This window comes from Geospiza fortis, unplaced genomic scaffold (assembly GCF_000277835.1).
Source record: "Geospiza fortis unplaced genomic scaffold, GeoFor_1.0 scaffold237, whole genome shotgun sequence".
Classification (NCBI taxonomy): Eukaryota; Metazoa; Chordata; class Aves; order Passeriformes; family Thraupidae; genus Geospiza; species Geospiza fortis.
Window position 1 is genome coordinate 4,240,268 of NW_005054319.1, and position 12,690 is coordinate 4,252,957.

The window sequence follows — 12,690 nt, forward strand, 5'->3', positions numbered from 1 at the left end:
TAGTTCTGCAATATCGCTGCATGTGGGCCATGGAGTCACTTGCTTGACCTCTTTTGTAAAGTTAAGAACAGTTTTTAGTTTAAGTCTGTTTAAAGCCAAAGCTATTAGTTTACTTTTTAAAAAACGAAACTATTCACTTACTCTTTTTTTTGTGCTACCAAGTGATTAGCTGGTGATTTGACATGACAACACACAGAACCTGTACTTCCTCCTACCTGTAGTGTAAATCTCTTTCATTTCCCCATTCTCAGTTATTTCAGGTTACAACTTCAACTAATTCTTCATGCTTTTAACTGAAAACTTTACAGACACATCTGTTCAACAGCGCTAACCCGGTATTTAAATAGCATCATCAAAACACGGCAAACTGATTTAAAGAACAATCGCCCTCACTAAAAAAGGAGAAGCTCACTGGAGAGAAGGCAAAGCCAAGCTCACAGTCAAACTCCCGTGCAGAACAAAACCCATCCACGTAACACACACGGCAAGGAAATGCCCATTTTGAATGACAACAGCTCCCAGTTTTCAGAAAGAAATCAGCTACGCTGCAGTTATGGGAACTGCCTGCAATTCCCTGCAACCACCACACCGTACACCGAAGGGAGAGAGCGAACCACGGCACAAGGAATTGGAACACGCCCGTCGCGAACGGGGGGGAAGCGGCAGCGGGGGGCGGCGGAGCGGGGCTCGCCCGGGACCCGGATAGCTCTTTTTTTAAAGTCTTATATAAATTGGTAATTTGCTACTAAAAATGCCCATAGAAATATGGCAGCTTTAAAAGTTTTTGCTTTCAGTTTGCAATTGAATAAACTAAAAACTAGTCTGTGAAAAGGTTTTATTATTGATTTAGTTTTTTTAACCTTAAAAAAGGTACTGTATAGTCAGCAAATATTTAGACAAATATATATATATATATATGTTTATATATATTTGAATATGTGTGTGTGTATATGTATTTGAAGACTGTACCATGCCTTTTGAATGTGTATATGTACACGTTTAAAGCTAAAGCAGAGATTCTGAGGTACTATTGTTGTAACTTTTCCTAATAGTGTTACTTAATGTGAAGAAGTCATTAACTCTAAGGTTTCTTAGAATGTCTGGCTGACACAGATCCACATTCATAGGTAAACCTGCACATATTTTATATTTTAACAAATCTTTAAAAGGTAAACATTTATTTATTTGAAAATATTTTTTTCTTTGTGGAATTCAATAAATTCTATTTAATAATCCTCTGGCCAGAAAGTATCTGAAGGTAGTTTACAGCCAAAAATATCTATCACCAAGCTAGAATACTCTTGTGAATTGCACTTAAATTAACATTGAAAACTTAAAAGTAACATCAGTCCTGCATAGCTTGAGTTAGTACACAAATTAAGTGTACTAATCATTAATAAATTCATTGGTGATGCCATGATTTTTGCAACCTCATTTTCCATTAACTTTTGTTAAGTGATGCTTCTGCATAGATCATGTCATTGCTGAAATAGTTGAAGACAAGGAAAAGAATTCTCCAAGTGCTGTCAATTCAATCAGCACTGTAGTCCTGGTCTTTCTTCCTCCTGAAAGAGACTATATTTTCCTCATTTTAAGTCAGGTATGGCACTTAGCTCCATTTGAGACATTGGATAGCAAACCTGCTCTATTTATATGTTTTTGTTATTAACATTGACTGGTTATATGGATTTCTCTGTTCATGAAAGTAGTCTTTGAGGAGGATTGCTAAGTGTGCTTTCAGTTCTGAGGGAATCTTTCCATTGCTGGTGCTGAGGGAGGACATTACTCAGATTTCATCTCTATCTACATTCAACCTTCTCAAGCATTTGCTGGAAAACTGGGAGCTTTAAACAGCGAGAAGCTGATCTGTATATATATATATACACATATCTATCTCTCTCTCTCTCTATATATATAGATATAGATATATACACAATAGCGGATAGAATATTTATTATATTATATGTATATTTTATAGTGTGTTGGAGGCCAACAGTGTGAAAATCTACATCAGCTACTAGAGAGAGTCCAGCGAAGGCCATAAAGGTGATAGTGTCTCTCTTAGGAGAGACTGCGAGGGCTGGGCCTTGTTAGTCTGGAGAAGACTGAGGGGGGATCTCCTCGATACATATAAATACCTCAAAGGTGGGTGCCAAGAGGGTCACAGAACCTGGAATCACAGAATGGTTTGGGTGAGAAGGGTACTTAGGGATCATCTCGTTCTGCCTCTTGCCGTGGGCAGGGATGCCACTCACTGGAGCAGGGTACTCAGGACCCCATCCAGCCTGACCTGGAACACCTCAGGGATGGAGCAGCCACAGCTTCTCTGGACAGCCTGTGCCAAGATGGTGCCAGACTTTTCCGTGGTTCCAGGACAAGGAACAATGGCCATGAAATGAAACACAAGAAGTTTCACCTCAACACAAGAAGAATTTTTTTACATTGAGGGCCACAGAACACTGGGACAGGACTGGGCAGTCAGGGATTCTTCCTTCCTGGAGACATTTCAAACCCACCTGGACACGTTCCTGTATCACTGCTCCAGGTGACCCTGCCTTGGCAGGAGGGTTGGTCTGGGTGATCTCCAGATATCCCTTCCAACACTAACAATTCCGTGATTCTGTGTAAACTTCCAAGAAAAAGAAAAAAAGCAATTATTTCTTCAATAATCATGCCTTGAGAGGCAGCACACTGCCTCTTCAGAGTCCTTAATCCCTAAAACAGGACATGACCAGCAAAGTTCAGTGGGCAGTTCAAAAGAGGCATCTCCTCTTAATAACTCTCCAATGTTCTCTGTAAAAAAACCCAACAATCCAAACAAGAGCAAAGAAAAATAAGAATAGCTGCCCAGGAACAGGATTTCCAATGGTTGTAAAAAATGGGTAACAGCTTATTCCAGGTAAACAGTGGTGCTTTGCTGGGTAGCTCATTTCTTTAAAATCTCTGGGTTTACATTGTTTCACAGCCTGTTTGAGGAAATAGCATAAGGACTTTACTGTTACAGAATTATACACTGAAAAGTTCCCACAGCAGAAGGTTATGGACTGTTTGAAATTTAAGAAAAGGATCCTAACTACAATCTTTTAACTTTTCTGTTTAAAATGTGGCACAAAGATTGAAGTCTTTAGAGAGTTTACATAATCCTGAGAAGGGAGAACTGATTAGTACCTGCTATGGTGTTTATCTTTTTTAGTAAGTACCTCCTGTGTGACAAAAACAAATTTACTTATTTTCAGAGATTAGCAATCAAAGCCTGTCCTCTTACAGCACTCTGTATACAAGTACAGCAGTACAACTCCTTGACAAGCTCCCTAGTATCTCTTACTACTTCCCAAGAGAAGAGGTTGTATTTGAAAAGTTTTATAGATCTGAACTCTATCAGAATAATTATTTTAAACAGATACGGAATAATTTTGGCATCAAATGTTGTTGGATGTAACCACCAGTGAGTTGCCTACTTGAGGATACATGTTAAAAACCCAAATATAGTACTGGGAGAATTTGTACTGAAGACAGCAGCGTTTGGCAGAACTCCCCAAATCTGTGGTACCAACTGCAACAGGAGGGGAGAGAGTTCAAATTCATAACTACAACATCAGCAGCTGCAGTGCTGAGGCACTTCCATTACTGCACACACATGAGAGGTCTGAAAACACAGACATGTCTTACAGCACTGGCTGGACCAGCCTGTTTGACCCAGGCTTGATTGAAACGTGATCATTTAATATGTGAGATCTCAGCAATTCTGAAAGGGTGAATACTGAAATAAAAGTAGCTAATAAAAACACTGACAGATGCATATCTGGAATCTATTTAATAGATACATTAAAGGCAGAGAACTGACATCCATTCTCTCAACCCCTGCTCAGTTCATGCAGATCATATTCAGAACTTGTTTGTGATCTAAGTTATATTCTGACATCTGATTAAATGTTGAAACATGTCAGGTCCCCATTAAACATGACCTAGGGCAGTTTCAGCTTGTGCATCAAACCAATGTGATTTTAACTATAGCAATGGTTATTCTTTGATAAATCAATACAGTTCACTTCCATATACAATGGCTAAAAGTTATCAAGGAAAGCAGTACCAGAAAAAGTATCTGTTGTATCTGTGACAGATTAGTGTTTTCCCCTGTTTTCATATTTCTCCTACAGGAATTTACTTTTGTCTTCTCTCCTTTTCTCTTTGTCCCTCAAAGAGAAGTTTACAGATATTAAGTATTTGTAAGGCTAATTATACCAGCTAAAACATTAGAAAATAAATGCTATACTGTTGCCAGCAAAGCAAGAAATCCATCAATCACAATTTCTCCAGTTAATATTTCAACGTTCAGTCAGTTGGACTCTGAGCTCTGAACATGCCTGGGTTCCTGCATCATCAGAGAAAGAAAATCCTCTCATTAATCCGGATTGAAGAAGCAGACTGATGCTGAACAGAAAGGGGCAGATGGACATTGGTTGCTTTCTACTCGTTGCAGAAAAAATTGTAATACATTTTGTGGCTATTTTTGGGTACAAATAAAGAACCAGATGTGAACTTTGATAAAAATAGCCTATGGTGCAAAACTCCTACATGTCCTGATGCCAGGCAAGGTCCGGTGTGGTCTTTGAGGCAGTCTCATAATTTCTGTCTAAGGACTAGGTAGAAAGATATGGAAAGATGCTCTGATAACGGATCACAGTCTCAACTAAAATATGAAATTATGGATACCTGGATAGCACACAGGTCTGTTTTGCTTTATGACAGGTTTGTTATTTATCTGCACTTTCCAACAGTATTGTGTATAACACAGAAAATACTCTTTCTGAGGACCAATTCCAAATGTTCTGGGGTACCAATAAAAGAAATTTAACTTACAGTGGAGTTTTGTTTATTCTTTTCTTTGCTATTCTTCTGTCTTTTCTATCCAGTTTCCCTCCTGCCTTACCAGCAAAGGAAGTCAGATCCCTCCCTTCCAACTGCACTGGAGTAAACAGTCCCTAAGGCTGTCCCATGTCATATGGCATGGATGAAAATATTTTACTAATCAGGACTATAAGGTTCTTAGCTCTCCTCATCCCATGCCTAGAGATCTTGTTAAAAAAAAAAAAACAAACAAACAAAAAACCAAAAAAAAACAAAAAGCAACCCAAAAGACACACACCAAAAAATCCCACAAACTTATCAAAAACATGTAAAGATTTATTTTCACTGAAATAAAGAGACACCATTGCTTAAATCTGTGTACCAGCCTGGAATATTCTCTTTAGAGAAAAGAAAAAAAAAAAAGAAGAGATTATTTCAGAGTATGACAGGGGAACGAGGTACTGCAGTTTGCTGGCCGTTCCTCGACTGCCATGGGGAAATTGGCAGTGTCCCACTGGGAAGCAGTGTGTGGTGTCTATAACCACAACACAGCAGGAGCCAAAATACAACGGTGCCCTATGGCCAGGTACCTGCTCCAGTGACACATTCCAGGTGACTGCTGATTCCTTGCTTCTTTCTGGTGTCACTGGAGTGAGTCAGGCCTCTCCCTTAGCCCCAGGTGTGTTTGGCTGGCACATCCTGAGCAATGTCTCACATCTGCTCCAAGGGGGGGGCAGCCAGTGGGGCTCTGAAAAGGTTCCAGCCTAATGTGTGATGGGGCTGCAATTTGTGTTACTGGAAAGTAAATGAGAGAGTGAGAGCTAAACCTGCCATAATGCAGTATGTAATTGCCTCTGGAATATTTGAGCAGATTATACAGAGGCATAAAGGGCTTCTTAAAATTAAGGAAAGATGCCTTTTATTTTTCTTAACAGTATCTTTAGAGCCTCAGACTGAGGAGCTGGTTAGCTCTGATGTGACAGATTGAGATCACCGGGAGTCAAACCTTCCATGCACTGTACAAAACCTGACAACAGCCAGAATGCCAGCTTTAACAGGGGCACTTCTCGGACACTGTGGATGGGCAGTTGTTTTCTTCCTTTCAGGGATTTACAGAAACCATAGATGTGCCATTTACCTCAGTACCAGGTCATAGGGATATTTTCTCTCCTGCTGATCCAGAATCAGTAGCCCTTTTCTCATTTCTAAATACAATTCTGAACATAAAGGTATCAGGCACTGAAATAATAAACCAACAATAGTATTTTTTCCTATTTGTTAACTCCTGAAGGATCCTACATTCAATCACAGGAATGAAATGCTTCCTCTCACATTCTGCTGGACAGGGTCACCTGCTACAGGGCTCAAAGCACTCAGAGGAGCCAGGCCTACACCAGAGTTGTGACTGTCAGCAGTAGGATGGTTGAATGTGCATCCCACAGATGTATGGCACTGCCCAGCAACCATCAGAAGGGTCACAAGTGGAGAGGAGAGCTGCAGTTCTCACAATAAGCAGATACAATTATTATCATGGTCTATATTCAACAGCAGATTCATGCACAAATCTGATTTTTTTTTCTCAAAGATCTAAAAGAACTAAAAAGAATGTAGGACAAATTAAGCTTGGTTTAAACAAAAGTTACCCACATCTACAAAGAGCAACATTTCTTTAAGAATCAAATCTTGGTACCTCATTTCTCTGTAGTATATTCTTCCCCAAAATCCTGTTCATGCAAAAAGAGAGGGAGTGTGAGACATTGTTCCCATGAATGCATTCCAGTGGAAGTGCTCACATGCACGTTGTATGCAATACACATCTGCACAGGGGACAGATACCTGCACTGAGGGGTTCTGTGGTTTGTTCCATGGAAGTAAAGTGTCCATGTTTCAGTTTCCTCTGGCAGTGTGCAGGATTGTGAATGGATGGCAGGTCACACACACAGATTACATACCGTGCATACTTGTGCTCTCTGTGCCTTTCTCCCTTTTCCATCTATTCTTCCCACAGAAATTCAGTTTCAACAGTTTTGATGGAAGTGTCTAATGAATCCCAGATTTTGTAGAATGGGCTTTTCCATCAGTGACCTCTACAAGAGGGACATTGGCAGGAGTAAAATTGCTTTTCTACAGTACTTGCCATCCAAAATGCTCACACCATCTCACGAACCAAACAGGATTTGTAATCTCGCAGTGAAATCAGTAGAACATTAAGTCAGTGCTCCACATTTACCCCTCCTACACTACTCTTGTAAGAAATAGATAAGCCCTTGACCAAACGTAAATGCAATGCCAAAGTTCTTAATGTAATTATTAATTTAATAAAATATATAAATAATCCAGCAGTTCAGCTGTTTAAAAGCACTTGTGCTTGAAAGAAATTACAGCACAGATGGCACAAAACAAAGAACTCACTCCTGCTCCAATTAAAAGCTAAACTCTGACTCACATAATTGCAAACAGAATCACTCCCAGGTACATTGACAGAAGATCACTTTTGACTCTCATAGATTTGTGAAGGGCTTGGTAGAGCTAAGTCACATATCTGACCTAAGCAGCTGAACTGGAAATGCTGACTGTCGTCTTGACATGAAAACACTCTCCAGCATCTTCAGAAGCGCACACACAATTCAAGTCAGGCAATTTCTAGAAATTAAAAAACCTTTTAGCACTTTCACATCTGAGTAAAGCAGAACTTTCTAATGTGAAAACACAGATCAATCTTTATAATGCATTTTGGTTTTAGTTGACATTTGCATGTATTTGCTGGGACTAATAAAACAAACTTCTTTCTATTTAAATATATGTCTCAATCCCTTGTTCCCATGCAGAAAAGGAAACACAGCTGGAGAAGCTAGAATCTTACCATGAGGATTAGAGAAAAAAAGTGCCAGGCAGTTTGCAGCAATCATAATTCTTTGCTTATAAAATGCAGAACTACAGCATGTACTATTATCTATAACATCATGTCACACTTGCCAGGGTTAGTTATAGGCAAAGGCAGTTCCCAATGCAGCAGATTGCTGAAGGGGGAAGAGGGAAAGGAGGGGGTGAGAAACGGCTCTCACTGCCTACTTTGCCAATAACAAAGCCCTGAGAATCAAGTTAGCCCCTGCTAACATTACAGAATACATGGGACTGTGGTGGAGCTGTTACTCCCAACTGCAGCAAGAGCTCACATTGACCTTGCCCCAGCAGCAGCTGGGCTCTTCCCTCCAGCTCTCACTCCCTCCCACTCTATTGCTTCCCCACCTGAGAAAAATTTCAATTCTACTTTCAGGGCTGAGAAGCCAGATGTAATGTTTGCCATAAAGAAATACAAATTACAGTTTGAAGGGCAGTACAGTACAGCCCTGAAAGAAAAAGCTAAACTTTTTGGTCCATGAAAAAGCTAAACTTTTTGGTCCATGCATTGCCTTCTTTAGTCTAGAAAACATAAGACTTTTACAATGGCAAAATGGAAAACTGCGCCATGTGTTCATGGTCAAAAATCATGTTGAACAACATCAAAATGTATGCTCACACGAAGAGGACTTTTAATATATCTTTTCCCCCATTGTTTAAAATATTGAGAAGCTAATTATTGAGAAATATTGAGGCATAAGAAGCTAATATTAGACACTTAAATCATATGCTGATAAAACACAGGAAAATATCTATGGTTTATAATTATGAGAAATTCCTTTTTCTAGGTCTTATGGAAAATACTGGATTGACAGTCCTAGTAGTGCATAGGCCCAGTGAACAGTTTCCCCTTAGTATTCCCAGGTGTACACTTCAACTCCACCCTGGAGTGAAAGGACTATCTCTTGATGAACACAAGCAGGTTTCCATGTGCATTTTGTCACATGAAATACTCATAGTATTGCCAATGCCCCCAGTGTCAACAGTTCTATATTGAATACAAACAGCCATGGGGAAACAACATTTTGTAGAGGTGCTTAAATTCTAAGAGCCTGTTATCACTTCTTGTCTGAGCAGGATTTAAACCAGCAGCTCTGAGATGAAGCTATTTTATTGCAACAGCAGTAACTTTTAGTGCAGCTTCTACTACACCACACAGAAGGATAGCCCCTCCCCAGGGGATGTACACTTGAAGAAAAAGAAAATCCAACAAAAGGACACAAGTGTGTGACCAAATTAGCCCATGTAAAAAGCACTGGGTATCAGACATCAGCCTCCAAATAACAGTCCCCTACCACCTCTCCTCCCCATAATTCAAGTTTCTACCTAACACACAATCCTATGTTTCAGTGATTTTCTCATGAGACAGATAAACCATTTGCAATTTTTAAACTCTTAAGTATTTGAAGGGATACTGTGTTACTTGTTAATGGTAAAGCTATGGCAAGGAGATAGTTCTCATAATGATGGCAGATGAGGGTCTTGGTTGTAAGAATTTAACCACTCGGCACTCAGAATTCTCAGAGCCTCTTGATTCTACTGCTCAAGCTGAGCTGACACTCTTTTATCTCTAGCATCTCTGTTGTAAGCTCCAGGACACTGAAAATCAAAGCAAAGAAAAACATTAAGTCTTTTGACATGCCTTGCTTTGCAATCTTAAAGACTAAGTAGAATACTTAAGCATTTAGTTTGCCTAACTGGAATCTAAAGTTCAAGCCCACCAGTGCTTTTATTACATATTAGGCTGTCAAAATGTTAAAATCCAGTGAAAGTTAATGGCAATACTCTACTAAATAGAATTGTTTGTGGAATAAAATCTTATAAATAGCCTGGAATGGGCAAAACACAGAGTAAAACCAAGAACATGTTCCAAATAACAATGCAATAATTGATTGGTGTTACATGGGAGTTTTAAATACACCTTTGTTATGTTTGGCTTTACAATAAAGATAAGATAAAGTGTTTTCCCTTTGATTAGATTCAGAGATAGTCTAGCCAAGGTACAAGACACCTTTCAATACAAAAAAATTATTCAAGAATTGTTATCTTTATATTCAAAGCAGGAAGAGGATCCTACAGTCCTTCTTCCCTGTTACAGGTGATCTGTGCTTCTGTTATAAAGTTACCTCTAACTGAAAATATAACTTACCTCAAGCTCAACCCTTGAGGGTTCAGAAAGGTAGGTGCAGTGTAAACACAGCACACAGCCAGATGCCAAAGCCTCTCAAACAAGGAGCACCTGGAAAGCAGAAGGTTTTATTTCTTAGTGTCACGCTACAGCTCAGGACTAGAAGTCTGATCTACACCACCCCAAGGAGGTGCAGCAAATTGCAACAATTGAATCCTAATTACATTCAGCTCTCCAGAGACGTCACTTCAGTTTAACATACACAGTTCCAAAGAGAAGCATTTCATAGGGAGCCAGGAACAATGGACAAGAAGCTCAACATCTCAGGTGATCTTTACCCAGAAAACTCCTCCCTTTGGCAGATCTCCAGAAGGAACAGGTCATATGTGAGAGGGAGCTGGGCTAAGAGCACTCCCCAGGTGCTTCTGGGAAGGCCGGCTCTCATTCCAGCAAGGGCATCATAGCAATTTAGCTGCCCTTACTTCTATTTCAGCACTTCAGGTTCCCTCTCTCTCCTCCAACAGCTTATGTCCTGCTGGTGTCACTGGAAACAACAATATTGCTGTCTGATAGGGATAAGTTCTCAACATTGTCTTGACTATGTGCAAACTCTCTCACTGTAACACATCCACTGACATTGCCCAGTATAAACTGAAATACGAAGAAGTAAAAGATTAAACTACTGAAGTATAGGTACTAATAGGCTTTATTTCCAAATAGGATGGGAATGGCAGGAAAAACTTTTCAGTGGCCCTACAGTCTGGATAAAGATGCTAATCCACCCCAGCACTACCTCCTTTCCCCCTTGCAGCTCTGCAAACAACACTGCTGCACATAAAGGCTCTGACCTGAAGGTCCAGAGATGGAGACCCTTGCCTTACATTTAGGCAAAGAATATTCGAAAGAAGGAGAGGGAAAAGCTCACTGTTTCAGACTACCTTTTACATAAGCTAGTGCTTAGCACAGTGTAATGCTACTAGACAGCTGCTAATGCCATCTGACAGTCTTCCTCCATTACCTCTTGCTGTGGGTAAATCCAGCATCCTCCTGGCTGTTTGTCTTGGGCAGGCATGTGATTTGAGGCACGACTGTAGAAGTTGATTAGTAAATTCACTGTAACCCAACCTCATGAATAAAGGCCTGACCCTGGTGCGTGCTGTGAGACCCCACACCCTGCTGGTGTGTGGCCCTCCCTGGGCAGGAGCAGGGAGAACTCCACTGGTGTGTGTCCTTCTCTAGGCAGGAGCAGGGAGAACTCCACTGGTGTGTGTCCTTCTCTAGGCAGGAGCAGGGAGGACTCCACTGGTGTGTGTCCCTCTCTAGGCAGGAGCAGGGAGGACTCCACTCACCACTGGGAGCAGGAGTTTGTCCCTCCTGGGGAGACCCTGCAGGGCTCTGTGTCCCTGGGCTGCTGCTCCTGGCTCCATCCAGTGCCAGCCCCAGGCTCTGGAGCTGCGCTGCATCCAGGTGCTCCTGCTGCCATCCTGTCACCATGGCGGCGTTCTCAGGGCCCAGGTTTGCTATTTGCTCTGGGGACAATGCCTGAGAGGAACAAAAGACAGAAAAATTGCTTTAGGCTGTCAATTATAGAAGGCAAGTAAGGAATCAGAAGTCAGCACTGCCTTGCATTTGGAATGAGAGACATTAGCCTTCAACATTGTGTTGCTATAAAAGAGCTCAATAGAGCTTAAAAGAATCCTCTGTACTCATTTACTTCCCTGACCACTCATCTATCTGTCATCTTTCTCTTTGATGCTGGAAGCTGACAGCTTGAGAAGCTTTCTATGCCAGCACTGTATTGTACACTTCCTCAATATATTGTTGGAGTTTAATTTTCCAGCCATTTCTTTTCTGATTTGTTCAAAGACTGATGGTATTGTGCAATCTTTTGTGTTTTCATTTATTTCCTCTTATTTCTGCTCCCAAGCAACCTCACTTGAACTTATATTTGACCTTTGATTATAGTTAGCAGTAGAGCAATGAGATGAAAAGACCCCATGCTTTAATCTTATTATTCAATTTTCTCATTTAGATTGAAAATCTTCCCAGTTTGTTCATATTAAATTTAAAAATTAAACATGGCAATCATAATCTTACAGTAATTATCTTATATCATATAGCAATTAAGCAGTTTGTAAAGCCTGCATTATTGAGCAGGCTGGTTTGCTTTAGTTCTAGTTAACATTCTGCAGTCACAAGCATTTTAGCTCTCCTACACAACAAGCCTTTTTTCTTGCAACAATTCTGCATCCAGGTTCTACTTTGGAAAGACGGAATTCCCCTTGCAAGTGGGCCAGATGATGGAGCAAACCCCTGCCCTTCTTTCATTGTCTACCAAATGGTGTGCTGGTTTAAACTCAGCAAACTCATGGAAATGCCTACAGGTTCAGACATTTTGAATTGAACATCTTAACTCACTTGAAGTCTATAATGCAATGTAATTTTTCATAAATCAAAATCTGAATAATTTATACAGCTGCAAAATGAGGCCATAAAAAACCTGTGTAAAACCAGTCTTCTTTGAATCTTTCAAATACAGAAAACTCTTCAAACTCTTCCCTGCTTTTTGTTAATCACTTTTTGTAGTATCATTACTACTCTTACAAACAAAAATGTTGTTTGTTAGAAATTCTACAAGATGATATAGACCTGTTTTGCAAAGAAATAGTTCCTGTAATGACATTTTAGGCTTATCTGAACTGTCAGTGGTTCTGTGCAAAGTTAGTGCTCAAGGAGTTTTTCCTTTTTATGGGAGCTGACACAGTTAACTCTCTGTTTAGCTCAACTGTCCATAGGTACACTGCTTGCCTGAG

The 12,690-nt window shown here is 40.2% G+C and overlaps 1 protein-coding gene across 1 annotated transcript in view; it reads right to left on the reverse strand.

Annotated features, from left to right (window-relative positions):
- Positions 1-8,995: 8,995 nt before the first annotated feature.
- The window catches only part of OTOA (otoancorin), a 36,007-nt gene continuing 32,312 nt past the window's right edge, over positions 8,996-12,690 (reverse strand). The window contains exons 28-30 of the mRNA XM_005420479.2: positions 11,227-11,419; positions 9,899-9,988; positions 8,996-9,348 (exon numbers count right to left, since the gene is read on the reverse strand). Of these exons, the coding sequence (XP_005420536.1) occupies positions 9,921-9,988; positions 11,227-11,419 (261 nt within the window). The 3' untranslated portion in view covers positions 8,996-9,348; positions 9,899-9,920. The remainder of the gene's footprint in view (positions 9,349-9,898; positions 9,989-11,226; positions 11,420-12,690) is intronic.